Source organism: Neovison vison, chromosome 8 (genome assembly GCF_020171115.1).
Source record: "Neovison vison isolate M4711 chromosome 8, ASM_NN_V1, whole genome shotgun sequence".
Classification (NCBI taxonomy): domain Eukaryota; kingdom Metazoa; phylum Chordata; class Mammalia; order Carnivora; family Mustelidae; genus Neogale; species Neogale vison.
In genome coordinates, this window is record NC_058098.1 from 38,884,638 (window position 1) to 38,908,271 (window position 23,634).

Here is a 23,634-nt window from a genome sequence, read left to right on the forward strand (position 1 = left end):
TCTCAATAGATGCAGAAAAGCATTTGACAAAATACAGCATCCTTTCTTGGTCAAAACTCTTCACAGTGTAGGGACAGAGGGAACATACGTCAGTATCAAAAAAGCTATCTATGAAAAACCCACAGTGAATATCATTATCAACTGGGAAAAAACTGAGAGCTTTTCCCCTAACGTCAAGAACAGAGCAGGATGTCCACTATCACCACTGCTATTTAAGATAGTACTAGGAGTCCTAGCCTCAGCAACCAGGCAACAAAAACAAATAAAATGCATCTGAATCAACAAAGAAGGAGTCAAGTTCTCACTCTGCAGATGATATGATACTTGATGTGGAAAATCCAAAGATTTCACTCTAAAACTCTAGAACTCATACAGGAATTCAGTAAAGTGTCAGGACATAAAATCAACACACAGAAATCAGCTGCATTTCTATACACTAACAACAAGACAGAAGAAAGAGAAATTAAACAGTTAATCCAATTTACAATTGTACCCAAAACCATAAGATACCTAGGAATAAATCTAAACAGCGAGGCAAAGAATCTGTACTCCAGAAACTACAGAATACTCATGAAAGAAGTTGAGGAAGACACAAGGAAATGGAAAAATGTTCCATATTCATGGATTGGAAGAACAAATACTGTGAAAATGTCTATGCTACCTAGAGCAATCTACACATTTAATTCAATTCCTACCAAAATACCATCAACTTTTTTCAAAGACATGGAATAAATAATCCTAAAATTTATATGGAACCAGAAAGACCCCAAACAGCCAAAGGAATGTTGAAAAAGCAAAGCTGGTGGCATCACAATTCCAGACTTCAAGCTCTATTACAAAGCTGTAATCATTAAGACAGTATGATACTAACAGTGAAAGAGTCTCATAGATCAATGGAACAGAATAGAGAGCCCAGAAATGGACCCTCAACTCTATGGTTAACCGATCTTCAACAAAGCAGGAAAGAATGTCCAATAGCAAAAAGACAATCTCTTCAACAAATGGTGTTGGGAAAATTGGACAGCCACATACAAAATGAAACTGAACCATTTCCTTACACCATCCACAAAAACAGACTCAATATGGATGAAAGGCCTAAATGCGAAACAGGAATCCTTCAAAATCCTTGGGGACAACACAGGGAGCAACCTGTTCAACCTCAGTTGCAGCAACTTCTTCCTAGAAACATCATCAGAGACAAGGGAAGCAAAGGCAAAAATGAACTATTGGGACTTCATCTAGATCAAAAGGTTTTGCACAGCAAAGGAAACGGTCAACAAGACCAAAACACAACAGACAAAATGGGAGAAGATATTTGCAAATGATGTATTAGATAAAGGGCTAGTATCCAAAATCCATAAAGAACTTACAAACTCAACACCCAAAGAACAAATAATCCAATCAAGAAACGGGCAGAGGACATGAACAGACATTTCTGCAAAGAAGACACCCAAATGGCCAACAGACACATGAAAAAGTGCTCCACATAACTCGGCATCAGGGAAATACAAATTAAAACCACAGTGAGATACCACCTCATACCAAGCTAAAATTAGCAAGTCGGGCAATGACAGGTGTTGGCGAGGATGCAGAGAAAGGGGAACCCTCCTGCATTGTTGGTGGGAATGCAAGCTGGGGCAGCCACTCTGGAAAACAGTATGGAGGTTCCTCAAAAAGTTGAACTACTTAGTATTTACCCCAAAAATACAAATGTATTTGTAAAAAACAGTATGGAGGTTCCTCAAAAAGTTGAACTACTTAGTATTTACCCCAAAAATACAAATGTAGTGATCTAAAGGGGCACGTGCACCCCAATGTTTAGAGTTAATGTTAATTAATTTAACATTAATTTAATGTTAATGTTAATGTTAACATTAACAATGTTAATGTCCACAATAGCCAAACTATGCAAAGAGCTTAGATGTCCATCAACAAATGAATGGATAACAAAGATGTGGTATATATATACAATGGAATATTATGTAGCCATCTGGAAAAAAAAAAACAAAATCTTGCCATTTGCAATGACATGGATGGAACTAGAGGGTATTATACTAAGTGAAATAAGTCGATCAGAGGCAGACAATTATCATATGATCTCACTGATTTGATGAATTTGAGAAACGAGACAGAGCATCATAGGGGAAGGGAGGAAAAAATGAAATAAGACGAAACCAAAGAGGGAGACAAACCATAAGAGATTCTTAAAGGGGCAACAAAATCAAATTTCTGAAGATGTCTACAACGTTAGACATGAAAAATAAAGTTGATGGGATTAACAAGTGATTAGATATTGTAGGAAAAATAATAAACTTGAAAACAGCAATGGAAATTATTCAAAACGAAACAAAGACAAAAATGAATGGAAAAAGTAAATAATTTACTAGTGATCTGTAGGAGTACAAGAGGTCAAATATACATGCAATTGGATGTATCCTGAAGGATAGAAAGAGGAATCAGAAAAAATATCTGAAGAATTAATAGCCAACAAATTTTCCAAATTTGATAAAGTATATTTCCCTTCATATCCAAGATGCAAAGTAAATCCAAACCAAGGACATTACAAGAAAAGTCCAGCCCAATATATCTCATAATATATGAGATACAAAAATTCTTTACAAAATCTTAGCAAATTGGATCTGACAATATATCAAAAGGATAATACATAATGACCAAGTAGAATTTATCCCAGGAATGCAATTGTTGCTTTAATAGTTGAAAATCAACCAATTGCTGACTGACTAAATAGAAAAATTATAACACCATCTTATTAGATGCAGAAAGGCATTTGAGAAAGTACAACACTCATTTCTACTAAAAACTCTCAGAACAATAAGAAGGGGACTTTCTCAGTATAATAAAGAATATCTATGATAAACCTTCAGCAACTACCATACTTAAGGGTAAAAGACCAAACGCTTCTACCCTAAGATCACAAACAAGGCACAAACGCCCACTCTCACATTTTTTTTCATTCTCACATTTCTACTCCACCTTGCATTGGAGCTCCTAGCCTCTGTAATAAAGAAAAGGAAATTAATTAAAGGAGCCCAGATTAGAGAGGAAGAAATAAAACAATTTTTATTCTCAAAAGAAATTATTGTCTATGTAGAAAATCTTAACAAATCTACAAAAAGATACTATAAAAAAATGAATTTAGCAAATTCCCAGGAAAGAATATCAATGTAATAAAGTCAATCATATTTCTATATTGGCAATAAACAACTAGAAATTAACACATGTTATACATATAATTTATCATACTATCAAAAAGAATGAAATACTTGGGGTGCCTGGGTGGTGCAGTCAGTTAAGCAGCTGACTCTTGCTTTTGGCTCAGGTCATGATCTCAGGGTCCTGAGATCAAATCCTGCATCAGGCTCCTGAGCATGGGCTCAGCAGGGAGTCTGTTTCTCCCTTTCCTCCTGCCCCTCCCCACACTCATGTGCTCGCTGTCTCTCTCAAATAAATAAAATCTTTTTTTAAAAAAAGAGAGAATGAAATACTTAAGTATAAGTTTGATAAAAGCTATTTAAGACCTGTACACTGAAAAACTATAAAACACTGGTCAAAGAGGCTAAATGAGACTTTATTAAATGGACATGTTGCAATCCTAATGAAAATTTCATCAGGCTATTTCTAGAAATAGGCTAATTCTAAAATTCACATGGAAATGCAAAATGCCTAAAATGGTCAAAACAACCTGAAAACAAAGAATAAAGCTGAAGAACTATGTACATGAGGAAATGAAACAGCTAGTTTCAGACAAGGTTAGCACCACTAGATGATATAATTTTAATGGAGAGATGGCCATCACTTTTTCCCATGTATTTTATATTTGTAAAATGTAAATATACTGCACATGTCCCCTTTAAAAACTGCTTCATCTTGTTCCCTTCATCCTTCACAGAAGTACAACAGCAAGTTTGATAACCTTTCCAGACCTTCTTTGTACATCTATGTAAATATATACTATATACAGCCTTAAAAAACTAGAGTACTGTCTATGTTGTAATACTATGAAGGAATATACGGGAATAAGAGAAGCTTAAAATCAGGACAACTGTTACCTAGGAGCAAGGGCAGAGACATGAACAGACATTTCTGCAAAGAAGACATCCAAATGGCCAACAGACACATGAAAAAGTGTAAGGGTGTGGACAATGGGAAGGATAACAATGCCATTAGAAAGGGTTCCATCTAGGCAGTTTCAAATCTCTTCATAATGTCTTATTTCCCAACCTGGATGGTGGGAAACAGTATTCCTGGTTATAAATATTGCATTATTTTGTATTTTTTTAAACATAAATTAAACTGAATGTATCATACGGCAATTTGATTTTTTTCCTCTACGATATACAGATCTACCCATTTTACTATATATAAATGTTTCTCCCTTTTCTAATACTGCAGATTATTTAATAATATGACTAGAAAATAGTTCACTTAGCCATTGATGGACATTTAGATTGTTTACAGTTTTATACACCACAAGTAATGTTGCTGTAACCTTCTTGTGCTGTAGAAGTCTTCCTATGTACATGTGAAGGTGTTCTATCCCAAGATGAACTGCTGGAGCACACAACATGTGCATGTTCAATTTTTTACATTAATAAATTATATCAAAATGTCTCTCAACTGGTTATATCAGTCTACGTTCCCAATACTAGTAGTACAAAGAAACTGTTTCTCCACAATCTCAACACTGGGTATCGTTAGTCTTTATTAATTTTGCTACTTTAAAATAAACATATCATCTTATTTTAATTCACAATTCCTTAATTATAGTTGGGCCCCTTTTTGTATATTTATACACCATCAATATTTTCCTTTCTATAAATTGCCTATTTGTACCATTTACCAATGTTTTAAATTTAAGTTGTCTTGTCTTAGTAATATTTTACAGTTCTTTTTTCTTTTTTTTTTTAAATTCTATTTATTTATTTATTTGTCAGAGAGAGAGAGAGAGAACACAAGCAGGCAGAGCGGCAGGCAGAGGCAGAGAAAGAAGCAGGCTCCCTGCTGAGCAAGGAGCCCAATGTAGGATTCGATCCCAGGACCCTGGCATCATGACCTGAGCCGAAGGCAGTGGCTTAACCAACTGAGCCACCCAGGCATCCCATATTTTATGGTTCTTAAACACTATGTTTACAATTTTTTTTTTTTTGCTACTATGCTGCAAATAATTTTTCTCAGTTTTAAAAGCCATAATGTCTGAATTCAGATAATGTTATCTTCAGTTGTAAATAACTATACATTTTCACTTCTCATGTTTCCATATTTAGCCTTATTTTTTTCATCTTAATAAGGTCTTTGCTACCATAGTCATAAACACAATCTCTCATATTTTTTCTTAAAAATTTTATATTATGCTTTTTTATCTTCATGTTTGAATTTAATTTTTTTTGAACAGCATGTCACAAGAATTCAAATTAACCTTGTTCCACTAGATAGCCAGCTGTCCCAACATAATTTAATACACCATAATTTTTCCCCACAATGCTTTGAGATGATACTTATTTTTTTAAGATTTTTATTTATTTATTTGTCAGAGAAAGAGGGAGAGAGAGAGCACGCACAGGCAGACAGAGTGGCAGAGGGAGAAGCAGGCTCCCTGCAGAGCAAGGAGCCTGATGCGGGACTTATTCCAGGACACTGGGATCATGACCTGAGCGGAAGGCAGCTGCTTAACCAACTGAGCCACCCAGGCGTCCCGAGATGATACTTTGATAGACTAAATTTAATTTTAGACTAGATCCGCTTCTAGACTTCCTGTTTGGTCCTACAGATTTTTTTCTATATATCCCTATATAAAATATTAATCTTTTCTATATATATTTTTATGTAGATCCCTATACCTAAATCAACCTGTTTTAATTATGATAGTATTATGAAGTATCAGGATAGCTATCAGATGAGTCTAACTCTTTGATCTGTTTCAAAATGTCCACTATTGTTGTATACTTGTTCCTCCATATAAACTTGAGAACCAGCTTGATAAATGCTATAAGTAGTGTGGGGAATGGGATTATGGTGATTTGCAGGCAAACTTTAAAATACTTTACACAAGGTTTATGCTATTTTCCTTGCCACCTAAAACAACTGCCTTGTTCCCTCTCTACTGGGCATGTATCTTCTAATTGGTTTAATTAGGGTTAATTATGCTTTATGTACAATAGCAAACACGGGTAAAAGAACACAGTCACATTTTAATTCAACACTGAAGAGAATATAAATCCAGAGATAATCTCTTTACATCTATTACTCCCCTAAAAACAAGTCTTATCCACTAGGACTCTGTGTATGTTCTAAACAAAACAGCAAATTTGGGGTTAGTGGACTTCAAAACAGTTAAAAAGCATGACTTTAACACAAATTATGAGGAAAGTCTAAGAATTCTTATTCACTTTTCCTAATTTCAGAGTTATAAAAGTGAAGTTATCGATATCAAATACATTATGAACAATCTCAAAATTTCAGATTTGCTTCTCCTTATCCTTCCTGATTGAAGACACAAATATTAAAAATTGTATTTCTTCAAAAATTTTTAAGATTAAACTTTCTAGTATCACAATTAAACAACTGGCAAGTATATGATTAAAATGAATTACTTGAGTATATTAGGGTAAGAGGTTTCAAGACTTTTTAAAATTATATTAATTTATTTTCTATGACTTCAAATTATAACAGTCAAAGTGATTATCTTATAGTACCGTTGTGACAACTTTCAACATGGAACATTAATGTAACCTTCACAGCTGGGCATGCTGAACATATACTGAGTACCACTGGCACTGAAGCATATCTGTTATTATTATTAGGCATGCTAGTGGAATGATGACCATATTTTGCAAACATACAGGCAATTTACAAAATTATTTAAGGGTTAAAAAAAAAATCACGTCAAGGATTTCCTTTAAAATACTATAGGAAAGGGGTGCGAGGCTGACTCAGTCAGAGGGACTCTTGATCTCAGGGTCATGAGTTTGAGCCCCAACTGGGTGTGGAGATTGTTTAAAATCAATAAATAAATTAAAGAAACTCTAAAAATTTTTTTTAATTAAAAAAATACTATGGGAAAAAGAGACTGAGTAAGATAGATGAAGGGCAAAAGCAGTTAATTGTTGGAGCTGGATGACAGGTTCATGAGAGCTCTTTACAATGTTCTCTCTAAATTTAAAAATACTTGAAAAGTTCAAAGTTTTTTTAATGAAAATTGTATATTAATGCTGGAGAAAAACATAATCTTACTAATCTTAACATTACAATGTGTTTCTCCAGAACTGAAAAATTAAGTACTTTTATTCTAAGATCATCTCAAAATTAAAATTAGTTTGGACTCTGCACTTTAAAAGTTTCATAACAAAAGATCCCAACTGTGCACTTCGGAACAGCAAAAAAATCTCTGTAATCAACTACAAAACCAAAAATTAATTCTGATCTCTTTCCTGCTTTAATCTGTAATATTCTATTGCATCTGAAGCTCTATCAATGGTACAAAATGTTCCAAGATTATAGAACAAAGTGTGTCTTCCTCTCAAAGGCAAGCTACTGCTGGTGTGTAACCAATATCAGCCTTCTGTGGATAAAAATAGCCTTCAAACATCACATGCACCAAAGACAATAGACCCAAGGAAAGTCAGGCAGAACAAAGCAGTTACCAGGGAGGAATTCGGCCAGCCGAGAGCTTGCCCTTCTGCCCTTCACACAAGAGTCTGTTTGCAACTGAGACTGGATTCTTGATTCCTATAAAAATAAAATTGCCAGAAAATGAAGTCAGAAAAATATCTTCAGGTTTCCCACTAAATTTTGTGGATGTTTCAATAAAACAACTTTTAAATATCTTAGAAAACTCTTATATATACTAATGAAAACCCTTAATTATCATTAATAATATGGATAAAATCAACAAATAAATGAATATCCAGTAGAGAGAAGAATATAAAACATACATTCTCATGTTTTGTCATATGCTACGGCAGCAAAGACTGAATTTGAAATAATTGATATTTAAGTTAGGTCCCTTGTTAATAGATTTCAGAATAGATTTCAGAATAGAATAGAGATACCGAAAATGAGGCATCTACTTTCAGAAACTGAATTTCTTCCAAAGAATAAACATGATTACAAACAGCTTCAAGTTTACCGTGGTTGGGGGAGGGGGGAGTGAATGGCCAAAAATTTTCAATCTCGCCTACAAGAGAGACAGAATAAAGAGAATATCCTACAAATCAAGTAAGAGTGGGGAGAAGAGGCCAAGTATGTACAAGACTGTAACCTAAAATATGGTTCAGATTGTTTCCAGGAGGGAAAACAGAATGTGAAGAAAAGCAAGAAGAGGATGCTTCTCTGGGAGGAATACTAGGACAGTATTAGTGTGAAAAACAGTCATGATGACAATGATGACAAATAAGGCAATGTGATGACTGAAGACAGTGATAGTAACTCAGTATCTAATATATACTAACCCCCATACCAAAGCCTTAAATATATCAGATTAATTCATTGATTTCTCAACTCTATCATATAAGTATACTTACGAACCTTGAGGTTCACAGTACTGAGGAAATATCCGCACAGAGGGTTAAGTCACCTGCCCAAGATCACAGTGCTGAGATTTTGACAGAAGCAGCTAATGCCAGAGACCACACGCTTAACTACTAACCAATGGATGCATCTCAGGACACCATCAGTACCAAAATAAAAATTAAAAGTATCAATCAATCAATGAATCAGCAGTGGGATATAAAAAGAATATTAAAACTCAAATTAAGGTCACCATATTGACTCAAAACAAAACTATCTAGCTAAACAACAAAAACATGCCACCAAAAAAACATATGAAATACTGAATAAAGGAAAAGCTCAGATCTATATACTTCCTCTTAAAATATATCTCTGTATATGATGATCTAATACTTAAAGACTTTGATAACTGTCAATTAAGTTATAAATTTAAATCTACAAATTCCGCATCAAAACTTCGAAAGGATCTCTATGATGTATGACAAGTTGACTCTTAAATTCATCAGGAAAAGAAAACTTTGGGGGTCAAAATGAAGAGGTATTCACCCTTCAAGATACCATTTCTTGGGTGCCTGGGTTAAGCCTCTGCCTTCAGCTCAGGTCATGATCTTAGGGTCCTGGGATCAAGTCGCACATCGGGCTTTCTGCTCAACAGGGAGCCTGCTTCCCCCTCTCTCTTTGCCTGCCTCTCTGCCTACTTGTGATCTCTCTTGCTGTGTCAAATAAATAAATAAATCTTTTTTTAAAAAAATACCGTCTCTTATTAAAAACTATTCTTAATTTAAAAAGTGTGGTTTGAGCATAAGCAGACAAATACATCAATGGAACAGAATAAAGCTAAAGTTCAGAATAGACCACACAAGCATTTGAATGTTTAATACATGACATAGACAGTATTTCAAATGAGTAGAAAAAGACAGACTCTATATGAGAGGTAGAAAGAACACAGAGTGATGGGAGTCAGACTGTTTTATATCTGTACCTGCGATCTATTGCTTCTCAGCTATAAATTCTCCCTTCACTGCCTGACCTGTGAAAATGGATATGGGCCCTTTAAATGTGCTTCCTTTGCCAGCTGGCACACTGGTAGCTTTGTCAGTAGAGGGCACTGGAGACACACTGTAGGAAGACCAGGTGGCTTCTTAGGGAGGCTTGGAGAGCTTCAGTTTTTCTTCACTATTTGGCCCACATGGTATTCCCTGGTGCTAAGTGCCTTCAAGGTGCAGCTTTCTGCAGCTTTTGGCCACCACATGTTTTCTCCAGCTCCTGATTCATGCTACAGCAGCATAGCTGACAGCCCCAGAAAGAACAGAACTGTGCCCAGCTCGAGTCACAAACGTTCTCAGCCTCATAGGCACAGAGTGAAGTGTCCCATGGGGACAGGGCTGTCGGGTAAGCCAAAAACCCAGTCTTTACCCTGTGCAACAGAGGTTCAATTCACATAGTTTCCTCACCCCCATGTGCCCACCTACCAGCCTGAGCTCACCTGTGCCCCACAGGATTGTTCTTGGTGTCACAGTGACTGTGGCCTGTGTACCCAGCAACTTCTCGGCTAGGCAGTGGGCTACAACCACACCTTCTTCAATAAGGTCCAAATCTTCCAAGTTTATCCTTACTTGGGTATTCTCCCTCTGCCCTAGAATACATTTTGAGTTCTCTTTCCATCTTTGTATAGTTACTCTCCTATTACTGTTTAACAGTTCTGTACATTAAACATTCCCTATTTAATCTACCATGTGATTTGTCTCCTACTTGGACCCAGACTGATAAAGTAATCTTGGGCCAATTACTAAATATCTTCTGTATTTCAGAGTCCTTATCTGTGAAATGGGGATAAAAGTAGTGTCCTCAAAAGGTAATTGTGAGAATTAAATGATTGAATATATATGAGCTACTGGAGAGCAATACATGGTATGTAACAGTCACCCAATGAAAAATTGTTATTATTATTGTTATTATTCAAGATTTATGTAGGGACAATTTGTTGGTTATTTCAGAAAAAAACAATGCATTAAAAAAGTAAATGAGGGACGCCTGGGTGGCGCAGTTGGTTAAATGACTGCCTCCGGCTCAGGGCGTGATCCTGGAGTCCTAGGATCGAGTCCCACATCAGGCTCCCAGCTCCATGGGGAGTCTGCTTCTCCCTCTGACCTTCTCCTCGCTCATGCTCTCTCTCACTGTCTCTCTCTCTCAAATAAATAAAATAAAATCTTAAAAAAAAAAAAAAAAAAAAAAGTAAATGAAAAATAAATTATATGTGTATGAGAAGAAAATATAGGTGAATATACTTATAATTATGAGGGAAACCTTAAGAAATGCAAAATACAAAAGACACAAAAGAATAAGTAATAAGTTTGAAAATAAAAATTTTTAATTCTAATATAATAAAGCACATTATAAGTAAAGTTAAAAGGTAAGCCACAAGAGATATGAAACAGTTCACAGAGAAATGCTAATGGCCTTTAAACATGAAATTTCATCACCAATAAAATTTCATAATGAAAGAAATTAAAATTAAAACTAATTGATAGACTCTTTCTTACCCATCATAGAAGCCAAAAAGGATAAAGAAGATTGGAACAAGTGAATAACCAAATTGACCAAACCGGCACATATAGAACATGTACCCAACAACCACAAAATACTTACTCTTTTAAAAAGTCCACACGGAATGTTTAACAAAGCATACCATAAACTGGGCCATAAAGCAAGTCTCAAAAAGCATAGAAGGAATCATATAAGGAAGCATAAGGAATCATATAAAGGATGTTCTCTGACCACTGTGAAATTAAACTAGAAATCAAGGAAAAAAAGCCAACTAAAAAGTCCTTAGGTAAAGAAATTTGACAACTCATTTGAAAAAGACAAATTCCTTGAAACTCACGTGAGAGGAAAACATAATCTTATAACTCTTAAAGAAATAGAATCCATTTTTTAAAAATTCCTACAAAGAAAATGCCACTAATTTAGAATAACTAATGAGTTCTCAGAAGAAATCATTCCAATCATATGCAAACTGTTTCCTAGGAAAAAAAACCATCCCAATTCATTTTGTGAGGTCAGCTATAACAGGATTCCAAAACCTGAAAATAATATTCCAAGAAAGGAAAAGTAAGCCCAATCTAATACATGAACATAGATGTCAAAATCTTAAACATCAGCAACTTGAACCCAATAAAATATAAAGATACAAACATGACCAAGAAGACTTTATGCCAATAAAAGGAACATTCAAAAATCAATCACAAATTTCATGTTTAACAAAATATAGGAAAAAACTCTTTACCTCAACAGACACAGAAAAGCATTTTATGATAATTCAATCAATACCCATTTGTAATAAAAACTATCAGCAAACTAAGATTAGAAGGGAACTTCCTCAATCTATAAAGGATATCTGTGAGAGTCCAAAGGCTAGCAGAGCATACAGAATGGTAAATATTTAATGTTCTCCCTCTAAGATCAGGAACAAAGCAAGGATGTACACCATCCCCACTTACATTCAGCATTGTACTGAATGTTACAGCCAGTATAGTAAAGTAAAAAAAAAATGAAAAGTTTAAATATTGAAAAGGACAAAGTAAAATTGCATGAGTCATAGGTAATATAATTGTGTATACAGAAGTTACATGGGAACCTATTTTTTCAAATGCTAGAATAAGTGAATTCATCAAGGCTAGTGAATTCAAGCCCAATAACAAAATTCAATTATATTTCTGAATTCAATAAAACAATTAGATATTGACACTTTAAATTTATATACTTATATACTTATAATAGCATCAAAAACTATCTAGAATAAATCTAATAAAAGATATATATAATATTTATACTAAAAATCATAAAACAATGCTGAGGAAAAAACATGAGTAACATTTATATAAATATACATATCCTATATTTGTGGACTGGAATATCCAATACTGTTAAGACATCAATTGTCCACAAATGATTCTATATACTCAATGCAATACCAATCAAAATCCCAGCAGGGTTTTATTATGGACATTGACAAGCTGACTCAAAATTTTTGTGAAAACGGCCAGACACCTAGAATAGCCAAAATAACCTTAAAGGAAAAAAAAGAAAAGAAAAAAAAAGGAAGTTAGAAATCTTACACAAACCAGGTATCAAGTGATACATATATATCACTAATATAAATATATTAGAAAACATAAAAAATATAAAGCTATAGTAATCAAGAAAGTATGGTGGGGCGCCTGGGTGGCTCAGTGGTTTAAGCCTCTGCCTTCAGCTCGGGTCGTGATCTCGGGGTCCTGGGATCGAGCCCCACATCGGGCTCTCTGCTTAGCAGGGAGCCTGCTTCCCCCTCTCTCTCTGCCTGCCTCCCTGCCTACTTGTGATCTCTCTCTGTCTATCAAATAAATAAATAAAAATCTTTAAAAAAAAAAAAGAATCAAGAAAGTATGGCAATAAATAGAACAGTGGAGTAGAACAGAGGGTACAGAAACAAGCCATTGTACATATAGTCCGTCACCTGATTTGCCAGCACAGTTATGTGAAGAGAACACTGTCCTTTCTATTGATAATGGCAATGAACCAAGTGGATATCCATAAGAGAAAAAAAATTAATGTCAGCTCCTATCTCACATACACTAAAATTAATCTGGGCTTGATAAGAGAGCTAAACATGAAAGGTAAAAAATAAAGAACCAAGATGCCCTTCAACAGATGAATGGATAAGGAAAATGTGGTCCATATACACTATGGAGTATTATGCCTCCATCAGAAAGGATGAATACCCAACTTTTGTAGCAACATGGACGGGACTGGAAGAGATTATGCTGAGTGAAATAAGTCAAGCAGAGAGAGTCAATTATCATATGGTTTCACTTATTTGTGGAACATAACAAATAGTATGGAGGACATGGGGAGTTAGAGGGGAGAAGGGAGTTGGGGGAAATTGGAAGGGGAGGTGAACCATGAGAGACTATGGACTCTGAAAAACAATCTGAGGGGTTTGAAGTGGTGGAGGGGTGGAAGGTCGGGGTACCAGATGGTGGGTATTATAGAGGGCACGGCTTGCATGGAGCCCTGGGTGTGGTGAAAAAATAATGAATACTGTTATGCTGAAAATAAATAAATTTAATTTAAAAAAATAAATAAATAAAATAAAATAAAATAAAAGTACTATTAGGGATGCCTGGTGAGCTCAGTCAGGAGAGCATGTGACTCTTGATCTCTGGGTCATGAGTTCAAGCCCCACAGTGGGTGTAAACCTCACTTAAAAAAAAAAAAAAAACACCAGAACTATTAAAAGAAAAAAATGGAGACAATCTTCATAACTTTGGGTAGGCAAAGATTTCTTAAATAAAATATTTTTTAAATAACCATAAAGTAAAAGGTTGGTAATCTAAACTACATTAGAATTAAAAACTTCCGTTCATCAGAAGACAGCATTAGAAGAATAAAAACATGATCCACAGACTAGGAGGAGATATACATAACACAGGTATCTGACAAATGATCTGCATTCAAATATATAAAGTATTTCAACAAATCAATGAAAAAAGATAATCCAATAAAAATATGCAAAAGACTTTTGAACATAAAACAAGAATATCTAAATGGCTAATAAGTATGTCATAAGGTTCTCAGTGTCATTAGTCACCAGGGAAACTTAAATTAAAACAATTAATGCCGGGGCACCTGGGTGGCTCAGTGGGTTAAAGCCTCTGCCTTCGGCTCAGGTCATGATCCCAGGGTCCTGGGATCAAGCCCCACATTGGGCTCTCTGCTCAGCGGGGAGCCTGCTTCCCCCTCTCTCTGTCTCTCTACCTGCTTGTGATCTCTCTCTCTGTCTGTCAAATAAACAAAATATTAAAAAAAAAAAAAAACAATTAATGCCACTGCACAGATACCAAAATTGATGAATTTTATTTTTTTAAAGATGTTCTTAATTAATAAATGAATGAGAGAGAGAGAGCACAAGCAGAGGGAGCAGCAGGCAGAGGGAGAGGGAGAATCAGGCACCCCACCAAGCACGGAGCCCAACGTATGGTTCGATGCCAGGACCCTGGGATCATGACCTGAGCCAAAGGCAGACACTTAACCAACTGGGCCACCCAGGCCACCCCAAAATGGATACATTTTAAAAAGAATAGCAATGCCAAATGCTGGCCCTCATGTAGAGTAACTTAAATGCTCATACAGTGCAGAGTATAAGTATAGATTATAACTACTTAGGAAAACTGTCCAGCAGTATCAACTAAAGCAAAGAACATTATGTACCTAAATTTATCATCCAGTATAATGTTGAACAGAAGTGATGAGAGTGAACATTGCTATATTATCCCTGATCTTAAGGATAGGACTTTTTTTTTAAGATTTTATTTATTTATTTGACAGAGAGAGAGAGAGATCACAAGTAGGCAGAGGCAGGCAGAGAGAGAGGGGGAAAGCAGACTCCCTGCTGAGCAGAGCACCTGGATGCGGGGCTCAATCCCAGGACCCTGAGATCATGACCTGAGCTGAAGGCAGAGACAACCCACTGAGCAACCCAGGTGCCCAAGGATAAGACCTTAATGGTAAACATCATTCCAAATCTTAGGTTTATAACCAAGATAATTAAGAACATATGTATACCAAAAGACATGTACAAGAATATTCAGTGGAGCAGTCAAAAACTAGAAACTATGGAGCACTGGGTGTGGTGAAAAAATAATGAATACTGTTTTTCTGAAAATAAATAAATTGGAAAAACATCTGAAAAAAAAAAAAACTAGAAACTATTCAAATATCCATGAAAAGGAGAATAGATAATTTATTATATATTCATGCAATAAAATACTACTAAGTAATAAAAAGAAAAAAATTACTGTGACAGAAAAATGTGTCAAACTCACAGGCATAGTGTTAAGAAAAAAAAAAAGATACAGAGGTGTATGATTCCACTCATATAAACTTCAGGAACAAGCAAATTGATCTATGGTACCTACAGTCTAAATTAGGGGAGAACAAGAGGAGGGGGTAAGGCAGGAGCAGAGTATAGGCGGTATGGACAAGGAAGAGCATAGAAAACCCTCCTGGATTATGGAAATGTTCTTTTTTTTTTTTTTTTAAAGATTTTTATTTATTTATTTTCGAGAAAAAGCACATACAAGCGGGGGAGGGAAAAGAACAAGCAGACCCCCGGCTAAGTGCAGTGCGAGAAGCCCAACGCAGGGCTAGATCCTAGAACCCTGAGATCAGGAACGGAGCTGAAATCAAGAGCCTGATACTCAACCAAGGCCACCCAGGCACCCTGAAAATGTTCTGTATTTTGACATGGAAATATTTCATATCTTGCCCTGGATAATGGTTTATATAGCTGTATGCAATTAAAAATTCATGCAGCTTTATAATTAAAATCTGTGCATTTCATGTATATTTGCTTTAATAGAAGAATTATAAAATATTGGATATATCTTATATGTACTGATGTGGGGGAAATCTCTGAAACATCCTATGCAAAGAAAAAATTAAGTTTCATAAGAATATGTACATATATTTTTTTTTAAAAACCACATGTGTGAAACTATTTCTATTACATAAAAATATAGATAAATGCAATTTTTTTACTGGTTAAACCTCTCCATGGAGAAAGGGATAAGAAGGAAAGATCTGGAAGGTCAAGGGGAAATTTTATTTACATCATTTAAATTTTCTAACAAAAAAATATATTATGTGTGTATTTCAAATAATCATAAAATTAATGGAATATACTAACTCACAGGTTAAATGTCTGTAATCCCAAGGAGATGGAGGATAATGATCAAATTCTAACAAAGACCTAACATAAGCTTTTCACTATTTTCTTTAAAACTCTGCATGTTTTAAAACTTTCAAGATTTCATGTTTTACATCCAATAAAAGGAAACGATGTTGTTTTCAACACTAATCTAAGCAAGAATTGTAGAAAACACTAGATTGACTAAATCTTTAGGAGACATCATATAGTAATATAATTTTTTAGAGAACAGAGATAATGTGTTATAATGTCCACATACCACTCAGTGCTCCGACAGCTCCAAAATTTAAGGATTTTCCATCCATTATGCTGGCATCACACTCAATTTCACCCAAGAGATTTAGATTAGATCCCATTCCTGCATTTGTAAAAGGAGAATCCTAAGAAATAAAAACAAAAATTAAAATACCATTAGTCTTAAAGAAGATTAATGTCAATCCTTTATAAACTGTTCCAAAAACTAGAAAGGGAAAGAACACTTCCCAACTCCTTGCATGATACCAGTACTAGCCTGATTCTCAAACAAGACAAAGATCATGAGAAAAGAAAACTACAGGCTAATATATCTTTTTTTTCCAATTTATTTATTTTCAGAAAAACATTATTCATTATTTTTTCACCACACCCAGTGCTCCATGCAAGCCGTGCCCTCTATAATACCCACCACCTGGTACCCCAACCTCCCAACCCCCGCCACTTCAAACCCCTCAAACTGTTTTTCAGAATCCATAGTCTCTCATGATTCACCTCCCCTTCCAATTTACCCAAATTCCCTACTCCACTCTAACGCCCCTTGTCCTCCATGCTATTTGTTATGCTCCACAAATAAGTGAAACCATATGATAATTGACTCTCTCTGCTTGACTTATTTCACTCAGCATAATCTCTTCCAGTCCCGTCCATGTTGCTACAAAAGTTGGGTATTCATCCTTTCTGATGGAGGCATAATACTCCATAGTGTATGTGGACCACATCTTCCTTATCCATTCATCCGTTGAAGGGCATCTTGGTTCTTTCCATAGTTTGGCGACTGTGGCCATTGCTGCTATAAACATTGGGGTACAGATGGCCCTTCTTTTCACGACATCTGTGTCTTTGGGGTAAATACCCAGGAGTGCAATTGCAGGGTCATAGGGAAGCTCTATTTTTAACTTCTTGAGGAATCTCCACACTGTTCTCCAAAGAGGCTGCACCAACTTGCATTCCCACCAACAGTGTAAGAGGGTTCCCCTTTCTCCACATCCTCTCCAACACATGTTGTTTCCTGTTTTGTTAATTTTGGCCATTCTAACTAATATATCTTGAGAATATAAACACAAAAATCCTCAAGGAAATGCTAGCAAACCAAATGCAACAAAATATGAAAGTCCTATACACCATAAACAAGAGGGATCCTAGGGAAGCAAGTTTGGTTTTAATATGTGAAACTTAATGTGGTGAATCATGTCAATAAAGAAGAAAATAACCTAGCGTTTCTTTTCTGCTTTAATTGACTCTTTGGTGTAAAAGAAGAAAATAACCTAAAGAGAAAATACAGGACCATACCAATAAATACAAAACCCAACACCCTTTCATAAGAAAAGCACTCAACAAACTAGAAATAGAAGGGAACTTCCTTAAGATGATAAAGGACATCTAGAAAAAGTCCAGAGCAAACATCATAATTAATGGAGAAAAACTGAATGCTTTCCCTTAAGATCAGGGATAATACAGCAATGTTCACTCTCTTCAACATTAAAATGGATATTCTGGACAAAACAATTAGGCAAGAAAAAGAAATAATGAGCATCTAGGTTGGAAAAGAAAAAGTAAAATTATCTCTTAATAGAAGATGACATAATCTTGTATACAAAAAGTCCCAAGGGTGCCACTAAAATACTATTAGGACTGATAAATAAACTAGTTCAACAGGGTTTCAAAATATAAGATCAATATACAAAAATCAATTGTTACATCTACACATTAGCAATGAACAATGCAAAGATGAAATTCAGAAAACAATTCCACTTACAATAAAATCAAAAAGAATAAAATACTTAGGAATAAATTCAACAAAAGACATAGAAGACTTATATACACTGAAACTATAAAACATGTTAAGAAAAAATTAAAGAAGACCTAAATAAATGTAAAGACAGCCATGTACATAGATCAAAAGGCTTAATATCTTTAAGATAGCAACACTCTCCAAAGTTGAACAGCTTCAAATCCTGTATCAAATCCTAGCTACCTTTTTTGCAGAAATTGACAAACTAACCCTAAAATGCATAAGGAAATGCAAGAGACTCAGAATCACCAAAGTAATCTTTAAAAGAAAAACAAAATCAGAGACTCACACTTCTAGGTTTTATAACTTACAACTACAGTAATCAAGACAGTGTGATATAGGGGCACCCGGGTGGCTCAGTGGGTTAAGCCTCTACTTCAGCTCAGGTTATGATCTCAGGCTCCTGGGGTCAAGCCCCACACTGAGCTGAGCAGAGAGCCTGCTTCCCCACCCCACCCCTGCCTGCCTTTCTGCCTACTTGTGATCTCTGTCAAATAAATAAATAAATAAATTTTTAAAAAGTGTGATATAGCTAAGGACAGACATATAGATCAATGCAATAGAATTCAATCAATTCCATAGAACTGAGTGACCAGATAGAAGCGTTTCATTTATGGTCAATTCAACAACTATGCCAGAACAATTCAATAAACAAAGGATAGTCTTTTCTCTGGGGGGAGCTGGGACAACTGGATATTCAATCCAAGAAAATAAAGCTGGGTTCTATCTCATACCCTATATAAAAATTAACTCCAAGTTGATCAAAGACCTAAATGTAAGAGTTAAAACTATAAAACCATTCAAAAAAAAATTAGGGCAAACATTCATGACCTCAGAATAGACAGCAGTTTCCTAGATATGACACTAAAGCACAAAAAAAAAAAAACCACAAAGAAAAAACTAGATAAATTGGATATCATCAAAATTAAAACTTTTGAGTTTCAAAGCACACAATAAAAAAGGTAGAAAAACTCACAGAATGGGAGTGGGGGACTGTAAATCATTTATTTCACAAGAAATTTATATCCAAGATATATAAAAAACTTCCCACAGCTCTAAAATAAAAACACAATTTTAAAATGGATAAAGAATATGAATGAACAGTTCTCCAAAGAAGATAAATAAATGGCTGATAATCACATGAAAAGATGCTCAACACCATTACTCATCAAGGAAAGGCAAATCAAAAGGCAAATCATCAAGGAAAGACAAAGGCAAAACTCATCAAGGAAAGGCAAAAGCTACTTTTTCACACCCATAATTCCACTTATAATAACATCAAAAAGAATCATAAAGACAGATGTGTTGGCAAGGACATAAAGAAACTGGAACGCTTATATACTGCTGATGGGAATGGTAAAATGGTACACCACCTTGGAAAACATCTGGAAACCCCTCAAAAACTTAAAAATTACCATTTGACCCAACAGTTCCATTTCTAGGTATATACACAAGAGAAAAATGAACTATCTACACAAAACTTACACCCATATAATCACAACAGCTTACTTAATACTCATATGCCAGCACTTCTAAAAACAACTCAATGCCCACCAACTGATGAATGGGTAAGTAAAACATGGTATATCCATACAGTGGAGTATTAATCAGCAATAAAAAATAATGAAGTACTGATACATGGCAAAATATGGATGAACCTTAAAAACATAATGTTAAGTCAAATAAGTCAGTCACAAAAGATCACATACTGGATGATCCAATTTATAAGAAATTTCCAGAAAAGAAAATCCATAAAGTAGATTAGCGGTTGCCAGGGGTTGCAGAAGGGGGAATGGGAAGTGACAGCTAATATGTACTGTTTTTCTTTTTGTGGTGATTCAGATGAACTAAAAGTAGATGATGCAATGGCTGCAGAACTTTATTAATATACTAAAAACCAGTGAACTGTGTACTGTGAATTTTATGGTATGTGAATTATATATTTAAAAAGATATGATGAAGGGGTCCCTGGGTTGGCCAGTTCGCTGAGCATACAGCTCTTGATTTCAGCTCACGTCACGATCTCACAATTGTGAGATCAGGCCCCACTCTGAGCATGGAGCCTGCTTGAGATTCTTTCTCTCTCCCCCTTCTCCCCCCCCTCCCCAAATCTCTCTCTCTCTCAAATAAATAAAATCTTTAAAAAAATAAAAATAAAAAGAGACCATGAAGAAAAAAACCTTATATCAGCAGACTACACAGAACATAAAGGCCTAGAATCAGAAGAGCACATGATGAGCAATGAATCAAAAAGAGACCATGAAGAAAAAAACCTTATATCAGCAGACTACACAGAACATAAAGGCCTAGAATCAGAAGAGCACATGATGAGCAATGAATCATATATGCAACTAATGAATCATTGAACATTATATCAAAAACTAATAATGTATTATATGTTGGCTGCTAGTTGAATTTAAATTTTAAAAAACAAAAAGACGTCAGTCATGTATTTGAAATCTAAAAGAAAGATACTGCCTTATTTTTTTAACTATATATACCACTAGTCTTGTTATGTCAATATATTATCATACATGATTCCCAACCACAGATACAGGGGAGGGGGATGTAACAATATAAAATCTTACAACAAAAATAAACATCATGGGGACAAAGTTCTAAAAGACTTTAAAATAAAAAAGAGCCGGGTGTGGAAAGATCAGATTGACACTCCTTAGCGTCACTGCATAGATGAAAGGCCTACTCCTGTACCTCACATTCTAGAAAACTGAGTCAATCCAGAAAATTAACTCTGTTCTAAGGTAAGACCTATATTATCTAATAAACTAGGGCAAATCTGGATCAACCTTTAGATCACCAAATGCCTCATATCATCTACAAATACCCGTTTCCTGTATTTCTTCAAGATCTAAGAAAACTGACTACAACATTAAACCTTCTTAATAGGTACCTATAACTAGAGCAAAGGGGTCAGAGATTAGAGAACAGGGCTTTTGTCCTAATGCAGTTAAATAACCTTATAGTCAAAAGAACTTTAAATAAGATCACAGGATAGAAAAAAAACAAAAAAGTATGCAATTATATAGAACTGAGTAAACAGATAATAAATGCTTTGAGCACTCAAAAGCAATGGACCAAAGCAATAGACTAAGACAGAAAAGTTAACAGCAGGCTTCCTGAAGGTAGCCAGGAAGCTAGAAAATTCCAGCTGATGGAAATTATGTGAGCAACATATAGGCAATGGGAAAGCATCAGAGCCACAGAAGACACGTTTAGCAAAAATGATTTACTGGAGCCAAATCTGAAGACTGAGACATGCTGAATACATCAGAAGCTGAACCTGAATAAAAAAAAAACATTGAGAAGCCAGTCAAGATTTCTGTATAAGAGAAAGTCAAAATGGGTATATTGGTCAAGGAAACAAACTGACATTCACATGTTGTATGAGAAGGAAGGAGAGGAGACTGAAATCAGTGAGACCAAACTGAGGGCTATTTTACAACTTGGCTTGAAATACTAACTACCTGGCATGGAAATGATAGTAGTAGGAATAGAAAAAAAGAGAGAGAGAAGGGAAAGGAACAGAACTGTGAAACTTGAGAAATAAATAAAACCATGAATAAGAAAAGGCATTTTATAAGATGGAGGGAAGAGTATGCATAACTAAGCATAAGGATTTTCATTAAGGTCTTCCAACTTAATATTTCTAGCTAAATCAGTTCATAATTAAATCTTGGGAAAGAGATCACAACCAAAGAATAATTAAATAATAATTAATTTTATTGATTAATTAATTAATTAAATTAAGAATTATGGTTTAATACAGATGAAGCCCGAATTCTTGCCCTGGATCTTTTCATAGAGAACAGAGCAGAAGAGATTATAAGCAAGTAAATTACATTACAAAGGTTTGGGTTTTTTTGGTTTTTGAGGTTTTTTTCTTTACTACATACAACCTCCATTGCCTAATCATGCATATCTTCAAAGTATGGAAAAGGAACGGAAATGTGAAAAAAATGTAAAACATCTACCTACATGTAGTAATTCCCAAAATATACACACAAGATCATACCAGAGTATACAATATCTCAACAATCCTTGATATGGAATATATCAGCTTATCAGCTCGGCAAAATTTTTAACATAATCCAATTAGAAATCACAGACTGAACAAAGTTATTCTGAAAATGACTACTGCATGATGGTTTAAATTTAACATTTTAAAAATACATACGAAATAGCGTGCAAAAAATTAAAAGGTATCTTAGAAGAAATTTTTTTCAAAAATATTTCTCCTACTTCAAACTATATTAATAATTTCATGGGCACCTGGCTGACTCAGTTGGTAGTGTGTGTGACTCCATGTGAGTGTTGTAAGATCAAGCCCCACGTTTGGTACAGGGATGACTTAAATTAAAAGTGGTATAAAGTATAAAGTATAGAGAGAAGTGAGTTCAGGAAAATTGGAGGGGGAGAGGAACCATGAGAGTCTGTGGACTCTGAGAAACAAACTGAGGATTTCGGAGGGGAAGAGGGTAGGAGGTTGGGTGAGCCTGGTGTGGGAATTACGGAGGGCACATATTGCATAGAGCACTGGGTGTGGTGCATAAACAATGAATTCTGGAACACTGAAAAGAAATTTTAAAAGATAAATAAATTTTTTTAGAAGTATATCTACTGAACTTCTACTTCTGACTATGAAGGCATAATAGAGATTATATTTATCTTCCTAACTAGAAAATCGGGCAAAATACACAACAAATGGATTTCAATCAAAGGCCAGCACAGGACTGTGATCCTGAAAGAAGAGTCACAAATTAGATGCCTCAACTTAATTCCCAGAAATACTTTCCAGGCCATAGCACAGGGAAAAGAAACCCAAAAGAGAGCCAACATTCTTCCAGAGTTGAGGAGATGAAGTTATGAGTTCAAGGAGGCTAGAAAGGCTAGTAAATGCAGTACAGGGTACAAAAAGAAAAAAGCTACAGAGAGAAGTCCAGAGATCCAGAGTCTTTAAATGAGTATTAGTCTGCATAGGGACTGCATAGGGAACTTCCAAGGCCAAAGGAAAATGCTCTGGAAAACAGTAAGCTAAACAATTTCTGGAGCCCATACAGAGGTGAGAATAGGTTATCTTCCCATCAGCCAGATTGAGGCTATCAGGGAAAGTCTCAGAAGGTAACGCCACAAAAATTAGACCCAATTAACTTTAGAAAATTTACTCTAGACCAACACTAACAAAGTTTTAAAGCAAGCCTCAAAAAAATAAAAATGATTTACAATGAACAAGTGTCCCAAAACAAAGTTCTGCAATAGCCAACTCCCAAAGATATAAAATTCACAATGTTTA

The 23,634-nt window shown here is 35.1% G+C and overlaps 1 protein-coding gene across 5 annotated transcripts in view; it reads right to left on the reverse strand.

Annotated features, from left to right (window-relative positions):
• TASP1 (taspase 1) overlaps positions 1 to 23,634 on the reverse strand; it is a 283,764-nt gene that overhangs the window by 227,529 nt on the left and 32,601 nt on the right. For all 5 annotated transcript variants that reach the window (XM_044263461.1, XM_044263466.1, XM_044263465.1 and 2 more), the window contains 2 exons: positions 16,536 to 16,656; positions 7,662 to 7,746 (listed from right to left, as the gene is read on the reverse strand). In XM_044263461.1, coding sequence (XP_044119396.1) covers positions 7,662 to 7,746; positions 16,536 to 16,656 — 206 coding nt within the window. The remainder of the gene's footprint in view (positions 1 to 7,661; positions 7,747 to 16,535; positions 16,657 to 23,634) is intronic.